Below are 16,378 nucleotides of genomic sequence, written 5' to 3' on the forward strand. Positions count from 1 at the left end.
AGTCCCCTGATTGCATTGAAGTAATAACAATTCTTCTCTGACTCTTAATACATGTGCGGAAGAGATTAAAATAAAATGTCTTATAAAAACCTTAAACGTAATGATGGTCTTTATGATTGCTATATGGTCTTTAGACACATCTAAAACACATTTCTTTGTATTTATTAGTCAATGACTGATATAAAATTATAAGTCAATATTAAATGCTAGAAAAAGAAATCAAGACTTTTTGCCCTCCTAAAGTGTACATTCCTATAGAATGCCCCTCTGACTGTACATATTTATGCTTTTCATGCAGGCCATTGCATGGTACCATAATCTGGCCTCCTGCAGACCCGACATACAGGCTCTAATGGACTGTATAAAAGCAGGAGATGGTGTCACATGTTTTTATGAGGTGTGATGGTCCGATGCTCCAACAAGGGCCTGTAACAATATCACTAAACCTGTCATGCTAACATTTGTAGCCCCTATATCCAGATCAAGGTATCCCGTCATTCAGGGGAAAAAAAAAAACAAACATGCACATACCTCTTGCAGGTCTGGGAATTAAAGGGTATTTGAAGTTTATCCTGGTTGCCTAATCTAGTGCTTAATTTTTTATTAGTAAGGTAGCAACTATAAGTTATAAAAAACAGCCAGAAATCATCAGTTTGGATGTATTTGTTTGAAGATCTTTAAACCCCCTGCCTGCAGCTTACATTAGGACTCATCTTAAAGCATGCATAGAGCCGTGAATTAGTGAGGTGCACTGAACCTCTGTTAAATAAATGCAAAATAGTCCAGAGGATTGTATTAATAAATATACAAGGGCTGTTGTGGCAAGATTAGTGACATTCAAACTGTGTTCAACAACACTGACTGCAGAGGATTTACTTGATTACATGGTATGCAAATCTCAAAACTGCAAGCCAGCGAATTCAGCAAAGCGCTTTCTATATCTCAGCTGAAAGCACATCTGAGATGTGGTGCAGCATTCATCCTTTTTACAGTTTGGTCATAACTCCTGTCTTCCCCTTCACTACTTTTCATCTGTCACTTATCCGCAGAGACATCAAGGCTGTTCCTCTTAAGACTCATGGTCGAATGCCCCTTAACCGTGCTTCACATCTGTACTCCATCACACACATGCAAAGACTCTGCATTACCGAAGCCCTTAGTCCCCTTTGAATCCTAAATAGGCTAATTTCACTGCTGATCTGGGATTTGTGAGTGTTTGAGTTTATTGAAGGAGCTGACACAGATCAGGATGTTTCTGCACTTAGTAGATTAAGCGTTTGCTGTGGTTAAATAAAGGAAAATTGTTTGATATGCCAATCATTTGTGATGTAGTACAAGCATCTATTTCCAAAAAAAAAATACCTGACCTTTCACAGTTTCTCCTGTTTTCATATTTTTATTACATTAAAATGTTTGAAATCATAAAAAAAAAAATTTGATCAGTATATAAGATGATTTAGGTTAATCCCAAATGCAGTTATCAATTATAGTTTATTTTAAGTATAAAAAAGCTATTGAAGATTGTGCAGCTTTACATGGAAATGTCAACGTATACAGAACCTAGCTGTACTGCCCTTAACAGCAGAAACTACTGAATGTACCATTAAGTTTGTAAAAATAGAACTGCGTGTTTGAGATATCTGTGTTAAATAATTTTTTGTCCCCTCATCATATAGAATTGTTTGTATTCAGCCAAAATGGAGGGCTTCATAGATTAACGGTATATGTGAGATCATGTCACATCTCAGTTGCATTTAATACTGTATCAGACTAGGAATAGGCAGCTTCAAAAAGAAACCCATGAACTCCCAAACAGTTTTTTTTTTTAACATCTTCTGGTAGAGATCAGGGTTACGATTATGACTAGTTGTTGAGGTTAATTATTCAGGTTGGTGTTGTTCTGAAGTTATTTGTTGTATGACAGATGTAACGAATAGCTTTCTAGAAAGGTTCAGCTTCGTCTCTACAAAGTATTTTCCCTGAAGTATTAGGAGTCAGGGCTGCACATTGCTGCAGTCTGTAGCACTGTTGCCCTGCAGTAAGAAGGTTATGGGTTTGATTCCCAGCCCAGTGTCTTTCTGCATGGAGTTTAAATGTTCTCCCTGTGCATGCGTGGGTTCTCTCCGGGTACTCCAGCTTCATCTGTCCAAAAACATGACTGTTAGGTTAATTGGCTTCTTTAAATTGTCCTTAGGTGTGGGGGTGTGGGTATATAGTTGTATGTGTCTGTGTGTTGCCCTGTGACTGGAGACCTGTTCAGGGTCTACCCAGCCTTTCACCTATAGATAGATCGTTTTTGCCAGATAGGCACCGGCCCCACCGTGACCCTGACGGAACTGCAGAAGAAGATAAGTTGATGGATATTGTGAATCGTTAACATTGTTTGGCAAATGTGGGACAACCTTTCGGAGAGAAGTAGTTTCTGCCTTGGAGCTCTTCCATGGATGCCTTTTTTTTCCTGGTGTCTTTGTGAATAATAATAATAATAATAATAATAATAATAATAATAATAATAATAATAATAATAATAATAATAATAATAATACAATTTACATAGAACAAGCCGTGCTTTAGATTTTACTTTGTGTTATTTTGTGACTTCCTGGATCTTTCCCCATATGCTCTTCTGAGGAAGAGTGAGCTTTATGCCATTTTTTTCTCAATTTAGAGATATTGGCTCTCATTTTGTGTGAAGTCCAACAAGCTTGGAAATTGGATTAAAACCCTTTGTAGACTAATAGATGAAACTTAGTCTACAAAACTCTACTTTGTTTTTCCTCATTTTCATTTCTTTAGATCTTTTTTCATGATAGCTTCATGCCGTCAAACTGGTTCTATGTGTGATTCTACAAGTCGTGATATTTAACTGTATCTTTCAATAGATGTTTTAATCACAGGTAACTTGCTATCATGTCAATGTCTCATTGAAATTAACATTTGAACCAATCTGACTGTATAATCTGATTCAGTTCTCTCTGTAGAGTGCCTTGAGATGACATTTATTGTGAAATGTCTATATAAATAGGCTGAATTTAATTGATTTAAACTGAACTGAAGTGGAGCAAATTTCAAACAGGGTAGGGCTTGTTTTGACTGATAAATGAATATCATTTATAAGAAGTCTTTGTATTTATTCCTGTTATCTTTGATTGTACAATTTGTTTTACATTCTCAAATATGTATGTTATATTTACGTGCTAAAACTTTATTGGAAGCTTCATTCTTGTAGCTGAAAACTGGGAGTATGATCTAAAACTGAGTTGCTGCTTTCATCCAATGTTTTTTCCGCTCAAACTGTGCAACTGTACCCACATCAAGACTGTATTAGATGAGCCAAAAACTAAGATTCCTAGAGCTGGAGATTGAAGAGTGCTTTAGTAATCTCCTTTAATCCTTTTTGTTCACTTGGGAGATTGTTCTCCTTTAGAAGTTTCCCGCCAGAAAAAGAGGTGGATAGTGTGATAGTATCGACTATAATAGACTGAGGAGGTTGAGGAAAAGGCTAACCACCTCAGCGTGTCAGATGAGGTCAGGTTCATGGAAGTCAGCTCTTTCTCAATTATTTTCTAAATTAACTGACGCACACCGTAGAGATTTAGGAGAGCAGGTCTGAGTCTCAGAGTTGAGCAGGAAAGAGAGTTCAGGGGTGAGATCTCGCTTTCAGAACACTGATGTATGTTTTCTGGTTCCTTCCGTAAAATACCCCACTTACTTTTTCAGTATTGGAGAAAAATTAAGTTACTGCAATGCAATCCTTGGTGATGTCCCTTTATAATGTCCATCAAAAAAATTTGCACAAAGCTTTTTCTTATATCTTTTAAAACCAAAAAACTCTCTTTTTATTTTCTGTGATAAACCAATAATTTCCGTGCATGATTAAGTTTACATTTAAAATAAGGAAAAAAGTGCAGTGTCCTATTTCAAGTGCATAATATCAAATAATCTGATTTTATGGATAAAAATGCTCCTTCCACTGGGAGATTTTCTTATTTAGCTACTCAAATTAAGGGTAAATACACTTATTTTAAGACATTTTCACTAATTCTTAGATCATTACCTTATTACCTTTGTGATATTCAAAACCTCTGGATTTGTATTCATCTATAGACTAAAATTGTTGCTTTTTTAGGGAAAATTATTTTTTTTCAATCTGATTGGATTGTGTTTTGGCCAAAGATTCTCAAGTAGATTTAGATGAGAATGTTAACTTGACAAATCTTACAAATGAATATGTTTTGATCCAGGCTGTTCCATTGAAGCTATGACTGCGTGTCTTTTCCTGCTGTCAACCACGGTCTCTTACCTCTTTCATGATTACTGTGTATTAAACTTTGTTGATTTTCCACTGATTCTAACCAGCTTTCTTTTCCCTTCGACAAAATCACCCCCACATCACAATGCCTTCACCACTATGTGGAGGATCATAATTGAACTGTATAAATACAATATATATTTGGTATTATATTCCAGTGGACAAAAATTTACATTTTGCATGCAAATAATACATTCAGTCTGTTGGATTTAGTCTAACTACATTCAGTTCTCACACCCAACACATAGGATTGTACTAAAGACTCTAAAGGTCAGAGAGAGTTGGAAACTGCATCATCATATACTGTATGTGAAAGAGAAAAATAGAAAATATGGAGTACTAAAAATATTGGAGTTGGTATATTCAACATTAATATGGCCACCTATTGTGTTTCTTTAGTGTGTTGCAACCAGTTCAAAATGAAATGCAGTGTATGTTATCAGTCAGACATACCCATAAGATAAATCCTTATGAAGTATTGCTACTCTTGCTTGAGTAAACTTTTTAGCTACTCTTTCTACTAGAACTTCCCGAAACAAAGAAAAAGTCTTAAAAATGTTCCACAGAAGTTGATATTAAAATAAGCATTCCTTTTAGCTTTTTTCCACCCTGAGCCTTCTGTAACATTTGGTGGTCAACCTTTATATACTGTATAGAAAACAGCAGAATTAGTCTTAGTCACTGGAGGCACTTTTACCTCTTCTAACATAGGGTTTGGCAATAGTTCAATATTAATATATCTATTGCCATATAATTTTACTCAATAAAAGTGATACGACTTCTGAGTATATTTCATTATACATTACAGTCAGTGTTTACAGCAATATTTACTGTTTGACTTTATGAGTTTGTGATGGCCAAACCTATGACCACACTCCAGTAAAGTTAACTCCCTCATACAGTATTGATTTAAAGACAACCTCTTTAGTTTGCAATAAAATGTGTATTGGTTGGATTATGTACATTTGCTCTTTTTTTATGCATGCAAATTTTGTTTCCTTGTGTATTTGTTTTCTCAACCCATCATTCATCTGTGTTTGTGCTTATGATTCATTTGTTCTTTTACCTGTACCTGCCTGCTAGGATCCTCAGGAGGTGCCTGATAAGATGCTGGCAAGGGCTGAGCAAACTTATTCCAGATTTATTGAACTGCCAGTTCATGCTGGAACTGGGGGTTCTGCTTCTTGGTTGGCTACTTTATGCTTGTGGAGACACATGTTGAAGTAGTGCTAGTCTTACTTATGTTCAATTTTTTGGAGTACTCTGCCTGCCTCTGCCTGGACATTTGAGTACAAAGACACGATTTGTGGCTTGCACAATTAAAAGAAATTCTGTCAGTATCCTTTCCCTTCTAGACCATTGATCTCTAATGCTTCTTTGGAGTTACCATGAATCTTATGGCTGCATCCTTATCAATGCCATCCTTGGTATGTATAGTGTGCAGTTCTGCCATCTGATCTCCTTTTTTCAGATGGTGAAAGTACTGTACAGAGACTTGTTCATTGTTGGGGTTATTGTTTTAGGACATAATCCTGCTACCACCTTCTCTTTGACCTTTCTGTTGTGTCCCTTTATCTTCTTGATGGTTTTGTCCACCAGTGTTCTCTAAAAGACATCTGAGGCCTTCACAGAGGGGCTAGATTTATGCTAACATTGAACGACAATCAGGTAAACTTTATTAACTGATCTGGTGTTATGTGATGGAAATTGGTTGCATTTTATTTAAAGATTAAAGAGGGATCAGAAAGCAAATTAGTTCAACCTTCAAATTTTAATTTTTTGAAACAGAAAGGAAAAAGAGGGATAACATTGCATCATGTATCTTTTTCTTTTACTTTACAATGACATACTTAATCTTTATGGAAGGTTTTGGATTTCATATGACTAACTTTCTGGTTTGAAAATCTAACAAGAAAGTGTGTTTTTGTTTGTTGTATTTTATGCTTCTCCCAGTTGGCTTTTCTTATTGTTCCAGGATAAAACCCAAATCCCATAAATTTTGTGTATAAGCTTATTGGTTTGGTCCGAGCTGTGAAATATTGCTTAGGAATGTCGCACCTTTATGAACAAAGAGGTAATATGAAATCTGAAAGGTCAGATCGTCCATCTTAGAGTGATTTTTAGTAGAAAAGTTTGGCAACTTTCCAACTATTGTGTCTCAAGGACTTTAGGTCAAGTATCACTAAGGTTGAGGGTAATAAGAAGGAACTTATGATAGAGTTTGCAGGGCATGAATCATTAGAGAAAAGTTTTTAGCAGCACTTTGATTACTTTGTGGAACAAAGAGCAGCAGCAGATGCCTGCTGAGACCTGGCATTTCAGCAGAACACTTTGCTACAGTAAACTACATGGGTTGCGAGTCTTGAAAATGTTTTGTTGAACATCCATTTTCATTCCCGGTGGGTGCCTAAAAAAGTGCATTGTATCATATAAAGCATTCCACTTCTTTTCCTTTTTCTTAAAACCTATTACATTTTATAGGATGCTCTTTTCAAAGTCTTGGACATAAAAAAATGCATTAAGGCTTTTTACTTTATGGATCTTTGTCAGTGCCAACAGAAATAAATTCCTGATTAGACCAAGTGGTTACTTTACATTAAGTAAAATCAGTAGGAACTAATAAGATGTGTTGGGACCTTTCCCATGAGAACTGTTATGGTGTTTTAAACTAAGGGGAAACAAGAAGGGCTTTCATTTTTTCTGTGAAGCAGATGGACCAAGGGTTTCATGTATGATTGGATTGGATCTATACTTAAAGTTCACAAATACCCAAAAGCCAACAATTGTGTGTGCTAAAGATATTTCAGATTTATCGAACGATGCACACACACACACACACACACACAAAGACAAGCACATTTCCTTGACAAATCCCACCTGTACACACAAGGCTCCCCCTGATATTGCCTCCTCTACTGTACATGCTCACATTTAACCAATCATGGTCCAAATCCCCACATGAATGTCATTGTTTATGCAAACGAGCCAGCTGATCGATTTTATTCCATGGTTACCAATAGCAACTACAGGGGAGAGTGAAATTAATAAATAAAATTTTTTAAAATAAATGGAAAAAAACAGTTTAACTAAGGCTGAAATTGATGTTTTGGTGAGTGATGTGGAGAGCTGGATAAATATGTTTGGTAGCCAATTCTATGGATAAATTCACAGAATTATTTTGTTTTTAAAGTTGCTTCACGCAATTAAATATTGTTGATTGTATTTAACATCTGTGGCAGAATTCATGCTGATAAGAATCCGACGGCAAGAACCCTAGACTGGTTAACAGCTACATGATTAATTCAACTAAAACATTGTTAAAAAGCCAAAAACCTACCAAGCATTCTATAAGCTTAAATTTATTTATTTAGTAATTTATCTATAAATACTCGCACATCTGACTGCTAACCAACCGTGTCCAGTTTTGAACGTACTGCATAATCTATTTAAAAATATGAATATTTTAATATAAATATTCAATTTCATACCATGGAATGTTGTCTATCCATATTTGTTTTTATATTCTGTAGTACCGTGCAGCCAGATACCCTTCCCTTTTTTGTACGGTAGAGTGTGCACTGACCTCCTGATGAAGAGGGATGGTGTGGGTCCAGCAGGTTGGCCTCTCCAACACTGAACCCGATTCACCACATAATCTAAAGAGTGATGCTCTAGAGAGTCATACTATCTAATAAATCAATCATTATTGCGGGTCAGGAAACCTTGGTGATCCCTAAAAATGCATCCCCCCTAATTCTCCCAATTTTGACATCCTCCAGCAGAGCATCATCCATTGCACATCATACACAAGTGTCACCTAATGTTAAATATTTAGAGCAATTAATGTGAAGACCTTACAACTGGTTAAATTGATGTACTATTCTGTGGTACGAATCACCATGTGATCAGGGAGAGAAGTGTGATGGTGAAAAAATATTTACATTTTGTGTGCATTTTGATTAAGGATTTGAAGTACTCATAGCCATTTTTATCATTTGAATGATCCTCATGTGTAGTTATATGAAAGCAAATCGTTACCATATTTCCAATGAAAAAGCATTTTCATTTTAAGAATGTGGCTGCATTGTTTGACTCAAAAATGAAATTAGTAATCAATAATCCTATTTGCATTTTCCTCTTTAACACTGCTCATCCTTTTACTTAAATAAAAAGAAAAAGACATTTGAGAGTTATTTTTCAAAATGTACCCAAGCAAATACATACCAAAATTCAGTTTGAAATGTAAAAGGCACGCCTTTACCCTGTAACCGCCCCTCTTGGGAGTGGGTACAGGGTTGTGCATGTGCATTTAAAAAAAAAAAAAAGAAAAAAAAAAGTCTTTTTAAAAATTCATGAAAATCCTCCACTCTACCTTTAACATGTATTTTGTGAACCTAGAAAAGACCTGGTTTGATGAGGCATTCTGTTTGGTAAGCTGTGAGAGCAGAGCCTGTCTGTTGCCTGGAAAACCAAAGTGAGATATGTTTCTACATCTTCAGCTCAAATTGAAATTCAGTTTTAATCTACCAGGGCTGCCCTTATGCTTTGATTTTTTATTTTTTTCCTTTTTGGATGTTCACACACAAGAGCTCAAGCTTTAGTTAAAACGATGAGCGTTTGAAGTGGTTTGATGTTTCTCAGTTTTTTTTTTCCTTTAACATTTTTTTCTGTGGCATATTTGGTCTCTACGCCGTCATTTTAGTGCCAGTGTGGTTTACAGCTAAGTGTGAAGTTGTGAACTTTTTCCTTTGAGCAGTGGGCAGGTCTCTACCTCAAGTGGAGGAGTGTGTTAGAATCTTTTAAAGTGATGGTGGGACAGAGTGGGAGAAGAAAAGACTGATTTGGGAATCATCTGTATGGCCGGGGCGGTGCCTGGTCTGTTTTGTTAAACAAGGGCAAAGTCTTAATCTGGATCTGAATAAACTTTATTTACCATGCATGTGTACAAATGTAGGGAATTTGGCTTTGGATTTTGAGTTTTTCTCCGAGATTCATCTATAGTTTAACCTTTACCTTGTAATGAGTTTTGGATCATTATTATGAAGATGCAATACAGCAAACAGGCAGCTCCTTTGTCCTTTATGCTCTGTCTTAGGGATGGTGTAAGATGCTGTCTCTCTCTGTTAAATCACCAGCTTGAACACCAGTCAGCTGATTATTCAGCATCTAAATATGATGCCTCCAAGTTGCTACTTAATAAGTTCTAGGCATGTCACGCTGGGATTGGATGATACCGTTTCTTTATTTATCTAAGGATCCCCATTAGTCTCTACCAGAGTAGAGTATACTCATCCTGGGGTCCATTTTCAACACAGATCATCACAATCAGTACATACAACAAACTCACAGTAGAAACATTAAAAAAATCAAAAAAAAAAAACAAAACATTATGTTTTCCGTAGTTAAACAAACAGAATTTTCTTTAATAATTATAGATTTCTTAAGACTTAATTTAAAAGAGACAAGTCTTTGTATAAATATCTTATTCTGTGACAACATATTCCACAGAGAGATACTATTATATTACTGTTAGGAATATAGGCTAATACCAATGTCTGTCTTCTGTGAGGAACATGTCAGCTACAAAGACATTGTTCCTAAAAGTGTCTGTAATTATATTTAATTACGATTTAAAAAGGTAGGAAATACCTCAACATAGAATGTTATGTAATGCAAGAGTTATTTTTAAAGGCACAGCAGCCATATTTATTATTATAAGAAGGATTGATATTGAGAACAGGTTGGTGAGAACCTTCTCTTCACCTCACTTCAAACAATTAAGAATGTGCTTTTGTTTTCTGGTTTTCTTTGGGACACAATACAACAAAATGTAAATCCCATCTCCTCTTGTACTTCCATTGTCCTCTTCTAGGTTGTTGATTGTATGGCAGAACTCTGAACACTTTGTAGTTGCTTAGGTACAGTAGGACTTGATCTAAAAGGTTTGAGAAAAACTTTACTACAGAGATATATTTATCTTCAGTACCACTATGACCAGATCAGAATAATAACCTAAGATTATCTAATAACCTAGAATTGGACAATGAAATTAAACTAGCAAAATGGGCCAATTTCATGCATATCACATCTTTACTAAGAGAACTGCACATTAGAGCCAAAGCAGTTTATTTTACTTTGATATTAATGATAGAATGACTTGCTCTTTTTTCCTTGAAATAAAGCAAGCCTCACTTCCTACCCTGCTCAACTGTAGTTTCTCTGCACATAATATGCACAGAATGTAATTGAAAAAGCAGTTGACACTATTGAAGATGATACAAAAACTGCACGAACTGCCACCATATAGTTCAGTTATTTTCATTAAAAGATTAAGTGGTTCAACCTTGTATTACTTTGTCTCACACAATCCAGCATTTGGTTTTACACTAGGCCCAGAGGTAGAATTTTATGAACTCAAAGCATTTTTTCTCAAATTAGAATAAAAAACGGCTTTTTAACACCCAAGCTTTTGACTTTTTAAGAGAAAGAGAGGATCAATTAGTCTGTTCCTATTACTCTTACTTCTGATTTCAACTTGGCAGGTTTATGTTGCAAAAGGTATTACAGTTGTAAATTCATCTAACAGGTAAAAACTTAACTGTGTTGATATAATATTGCTTTTCACTTTATTCCTAGATGGATCTTGAGCATGCCTAATAAGCTATAAATAACCCTTTTTGTTGATTAATGCCTGGTAGATTCAGGTTTACTAGAAGTCGTTCATTGTGACAAATGATTTGTAACTTCGGATCCCTGGATCTTAAAACTGTTGGCTGCCTGGCTCCTTGACCCACTTTTAATGGTAATTCAGCCTGAGGCAAAAGGATTACTTACTGTCTATAGAGTCCTGAAAGCACGAGAGAGGAGAATGACCTATTGTATAACACACTAATGTCTGGCTCTTTTGTGAACTGGAGGAAATAATAAACTGTGTTTCCATTAACTCCTAAATTGGGTTTGGTGAATTTCAGGCTACTCTGATTGAAATAAAATACCATAAAAGGTGTAATAGTGGTTTCATTTTCAGGTTAATAATGTATTTTATAGACATCCTAATGCATTTTTTGTACTTTTTTTTAGAAAAACCATACACTAATTACAGAGGTGTCTATTACTCTAAACAAGGCAATTAACAACATCAACAGTTTATAAGGACTATGACCTATCACAGGATAAAATGAGGTGTCTCACAGCAAAGTATAAAAAAGATTTAAAAAAAAAAGAAAAACAAGACCAAACATGGAACATCTTGTTAAAAGCTAACCCGAAATAAAAAGGTGTTCAGCTGCATTCAAATAACCTTTTAAAAGTGAGTAAAAGTGGGTTTCATTGTGTCCTACATAGAACACCTTGTTGTATATTGTGTGTGACAAATTAACTTACCTGTCAGATAACCTTTGAGGTAGTGTGGACTTAGAGTTACAGTATAACCTCTTTCTTAAAATCCTGATTTGGGGTGCATGAAAATAACAGCTGATCCTTTTATTTGAAGAAATCCACATGACCCATGGCTGCGTCACACATCAGTAATGCTTATCTTTAGTGGTCTGTTATCTTGTTATCTTGCTAATTAGCTATTTTAAATTTGTGCAAAATATGTGTGTCTTAATAATTTTAAATGGCATTTTTTACCCTTAAATTTGCAGGAATCATCAGAACTGCCTTAGCAGACATGGACCGAGAAGCCAGAGAACACTACACTGTTGTGATTCAAGCCAAAGACATGGCAGGCCAAGTTGGAGGGCTCTCTGGCTCCACCACCATCAATGTCACCCTTACAGATGTCAATGACAACCCGCCTAAGTTTCCCCAAAGTAAGTACTAGGAAAGTGGAATAATCCAAAAAATAAATAAAAAAGTTGACTAAGTCTCTTGTATGTGGTCTTCTTTGTTGAAATTTTACATCTCTTTCTCCAGGCCTCTTTAGTTTGAGGACTATGGTTAAATGTGGCCTTATAAGCAGAATACCTGGGGTAATCAATTTAAAATAGCTGTTTAGGTATTTACTAATTTTGTTAAAACTACCACTGAGGTTGCAGATGCTAAGAAAATGGCTAAGTCTACTTATTTTCAGTTTTGACACATCTGGATACACCTGATTTAAAATCACAATGCCACATTGGTTTTCATTACTAAAGTGGAAAAAGGGAGGGTCTTTGTGAAAAGTTATTCCAACAGAATCTATTCTTTAATACAAAATAGCTTTTGCATTAAACCCGATTTAGTAAAAAGAGGAAGAATGACACAGCTGTTTGGCAAAATAATGTTTATTTATATTACGAAAGATTAATAATATACTGCTTTATCAGATTTAGAAAGTTAATATTCTCATTATTTATTACACTTATTGTACAACCAAGTCTAATTTTGTAGTCAAATTTTCTGTAATTTGCTAAATCTGATGAATATTTATAAAATCCCTTGTTTTCTAGTCTGAATTCTCCATTATTATAAAATATTTAAGTAACAATAAGGCCTCATCAAGCAGATTGCCTTTTAGCTCAGAATTTCCCATTTATGCAACAGCAAAGAACCATTTCAAAATCATCAACATTTTTCTGACTAAATATCAGCTTCATTGCAATGCTATCAACCCCTCTTTAGTATTTAATGTCAATTGAAGCAGTGAGTATTTTTAATGACATCCCCTCAGGAACAAATAGTGACAGTCAAACTGCTCAGCAAAGCTCTTTTAGAAAACCAGTCACAGAAATGTGTGGTGCAGTGGCTGTCTTCTTTAAAATGTTCTTTTGCTTTCCTTAAGTGTCTATCATTGCTCTTCCACAGAAAATTACCAGCTGTACGTCCCCGAATCTGCTCAAGTTGGGAAACCAGTAGGGAAGATCAAAGCCAATGATGATGACCTCGGCGTTAATGCAGACATTAAGTACAGCATCATCAACTCAGAGGGGGCCAATATGTTCTCCATATCCACGGATAAAGACACAAAAGAGGGAATCATCAGTCTGAAAAAGGTACAAGGGTGCAGCTAAAGAGATATAAGCAAATAACCAAACTACATGAGTAAAAAAAAATGGTTTATTTAAATTGGCATTTCTGAAATATGTATATTTGTGCGTTCTCATGTGCTTGTGTACTTGTGAAATGACATCAGCCCTGTACTATTCCAATTCACAAGAACAACAGGTTGAGAACGGACAAAATTTAGTGAGTATGCATCAGAGCAGACTTGTCCGTTCTTGAGATTGACAGCTTTCCCAGCATGCACTGCGGCAGCAGCAGCAGCTTTCAATGGAGGGCTCACAGAGCTCAGAGTATTAAGTCAAAAGTTCTCTTTTCTGTTGCTGTTGTTCAGTAAAAGTACGTTTTAAGATCATTTGAGGCGAGCATATTATACTTTAAAGTGTCACTATACGGCCAATTTACCGATTTATTGCGCAATTTAAAGAACAATGTCCGCAGCATTGTTATTTAAATTGCGAACCACTGCAACTAGCGGGACTCCAAGGGTAACGGCAGCCAAGGCTAACCTCTGCCCGTCAGCAGCAGCCCTCTCTCGTCCTAGCCGTGTGTGAAGCACCGCTTTTGTTTTATTTGGCAAAATGTTCATTTCATTTGTGTTTATCTGACTGTCTTAATAATTTTTCCCCCACTGAATGAAAAAAGTAATAATTTATTAGTATCTAGAGATACTATTATATTATAACAGGAGGTGAAATGTAGGCATGTGGTGATTGACCCATATTAATGCTGAGTGCTCCTGTTCTCCCTGAGTCCAAACTTTCCTGGGTTCTTCTCAAGAACATACTTAGTGAGGACACGAGTCCATAGGAGCCCCATTTACCAAATTTATTTATTTATTTACTTATTTATATGTCTCCTACAACATCTTAAGCTTCCGTATCTGGCTTTGCTTGCTGTCTTTAGAGATTTGCTATAGTATTAATGGAACTTTTCTATTCCCAGATGTTAGAAATGGAAAGGCATTTTGAGAAGTTTTAGTTCAAAACTGTACAAACAAGAAAAAAAACAATGTATGTAACGTTTAGACTAAATTAAGAAAGTACCTAACCTTGCTTACAAAATAGTGTTTTTGGTGCTCTGTTTGCATCTCCTGTCCATCAGTTCTGAACCCAGGTTGTAATGAAGCAGGATAAAATATTTCCCAAAATGTCAGACTACATGTTGCACATTACGTATAAAAAAAAAAAAAAACTAGCATTCCCAGATGGTAACCTTTGACATACACTATGTTTTGTTTCTTTTTTGTTTGTTTGTTTTTCAGTCATGGGTGCAGATATAAAAGGAAGGATTTTGTTATAAGAATTTCCTGAAGATGAGGTCCTTTTATTTCCAACATGTTTGACATGCATTATAGGACACACCCAAGATCCTCAAATGATAACACATAGCTAAACTAACACCAGACATATGGTTATAATTTGGTAATATTTATAACTGGTACTCATTTTAAAAGTACAAATGATAACCTGTGACTATAATAACAAAGGGGTGTGTGTACACTAATCTCAAAAACCTCTGTCTTTTTCCTACAGCCTCTGAACTATGAAAGAAAGAAGACCTACACGCTACACATTGAAGGAATGAATACACATGTGGACCCACGGTTTTCCTACCTTGGAGCTTTCAAAGACACTGCTACCCTTAAGATTACAGTTGGGGATGTGGACGAAGCCCCCGTGTTTTCTATGGATTATTATATTTTGGATGTTTATGAGAACTCCCCAAGTGGCACAGAAGTGGGCTCCGTGACAGCTCGAGATCCTGACAGCAGAGGCAGTCCTGTGAGGTAAGGAATTTGCACTAAATGTACCATTCGTGCAAAAGTTTTTAAAAATTGATTCTTCCCTTCCTCAGACTGACAAGCGCATACAAAGGAGGCCCAAAGCTTTCTAATGCCACAGGGGTTATTTTAAGGTTCTGCATTTTTTTTTTTAGCTGACTTGCATTAGATAAGAAGCATTTGGTGTTTGGTTTTATCTTAAATCAAAGGGTGTTTTTTTTGCAGATTAAATTATATATAAACATATACGATAATTTTTCCTAAAAGTCTTTTTGAATAAGCAAAACTCATATTTGCATGATGAACAGAATACTGGAAAGAGGTTATAAAAGCACAATTGTCTGACATTATCTTATACTTACTTCAATAGTCAGATATTTTCATTGATCTTGGTCAGTATTACGTCAGGTTTCTGCAGGAGGCTAAGGTCTATTTTTCCATCTGTCCTTGTACCTGACTCTGACAATGTATTAAGAGTTGAATTCTTAAGAATTGGGGAAGTAAGTGGGTGGAGAACAAAAGAAAAACTGTCTGGCATCAAAAACCTCTTTACACTGCATGAGCAATCTCTGAAAATCATGTGTTTAAAAAAAGGGAAAACAACTTTAAGTTGTATATGCCTTTGAAGGTCCACTATTGGTTTTTCAACCAAGAACTATTTTGGAAACACTGGGTGATATTAAATTCATTTTTTTTCACCCAAACTATTATAATTTCCTCTTTTCATATTTAAGTTTGTGACTGCATTTATATTAGTATATTGGATATTATAATGTGACTTTTTATGGAGCTTTTTCTAGTGGCTTTGGTGGCCTATTGGTTGGAAAGCAGAGCTTCTGCATCCTGAAGAGGTCGTAAGTTTGCTGGTTCAAAGCTCAGATTGTCTCTCTGTGTGCATATGCTCCCTGTGTGCTACTTGGTGTGGCAGCACACTTCTCCCTAAGGGATAAAAGCAGAGAAGAAATGTTCCTACTCTTGGTCTATAAGAGGGTCTTTCTCTTCCTAATTTGCAAATGCTGTTCAGTGTGCGTGGTAGAACTTGCAATTTATGTAATATATATATATATATATATATATATATATATATATATATATATATATATATATATATATATGAAGCTAAGGCGGAAATTCAACTGAAGAAACTCTGATTACTTCCATTCAATCCGCCTGCGATGCAGCCAACCCGCTTCAAGCCACTTTCCTCGATGCCCAATCATCTTCCAGCACTCTACTTAAAGCCACTCCAAATCATCTCTAGGTCTGCTCTTCAACAAGCGCAAGATCCATCGCTCCTATGT

General features: G+C 35.7%; 1 protein-coding gene across 1 annotated transcript in view; it reads left to right on the top strand.

Annotated features, from left to right (window-relative positions):
• The window catches only part of cdh18 (cadherin 18, type 2), a 194,123-nt gene that overhangs the window by 108,337 nt on the left and 69,408 nt on the right, over positions 1 to 16,378 (top strand). Inside the window, exons 5-7 of the mRNA XM_015370148.1 lie at positions 11,959 to 12,126; positions 13,100 to 13,287; positions 14,830 to 15,083. Coding sequence (XP_015225634.1) covers positions 11,959 to 12,126; positions 13,100 to 13,287; positions 14,830 to 15,083 — 610 coding nt within the window. The remainder of the gene's footprint in view (positions 1 to 11,958; positions 12,127 to 13,099; positions 13,288 to 14,829; positions 15,084 to 16,378) is intronic.

This window comes from Cyprinodon variegatus, unplaced genomic scaffold, assembly GCF_000732505.1.
Source record: "Cyprinodon variegatus isolate N-32 unplaced genomic scaffold, C_variegatus-1.0 Scaffold42, whole genome shotgun sequence".
Lineage (NCBI taxonomy): Eukaryota > Metazoa > Chordata > Actinopteri > Cyprinodontiformes > Cyprinodontidae > Cyprinodon > Cyprinodon variegatus.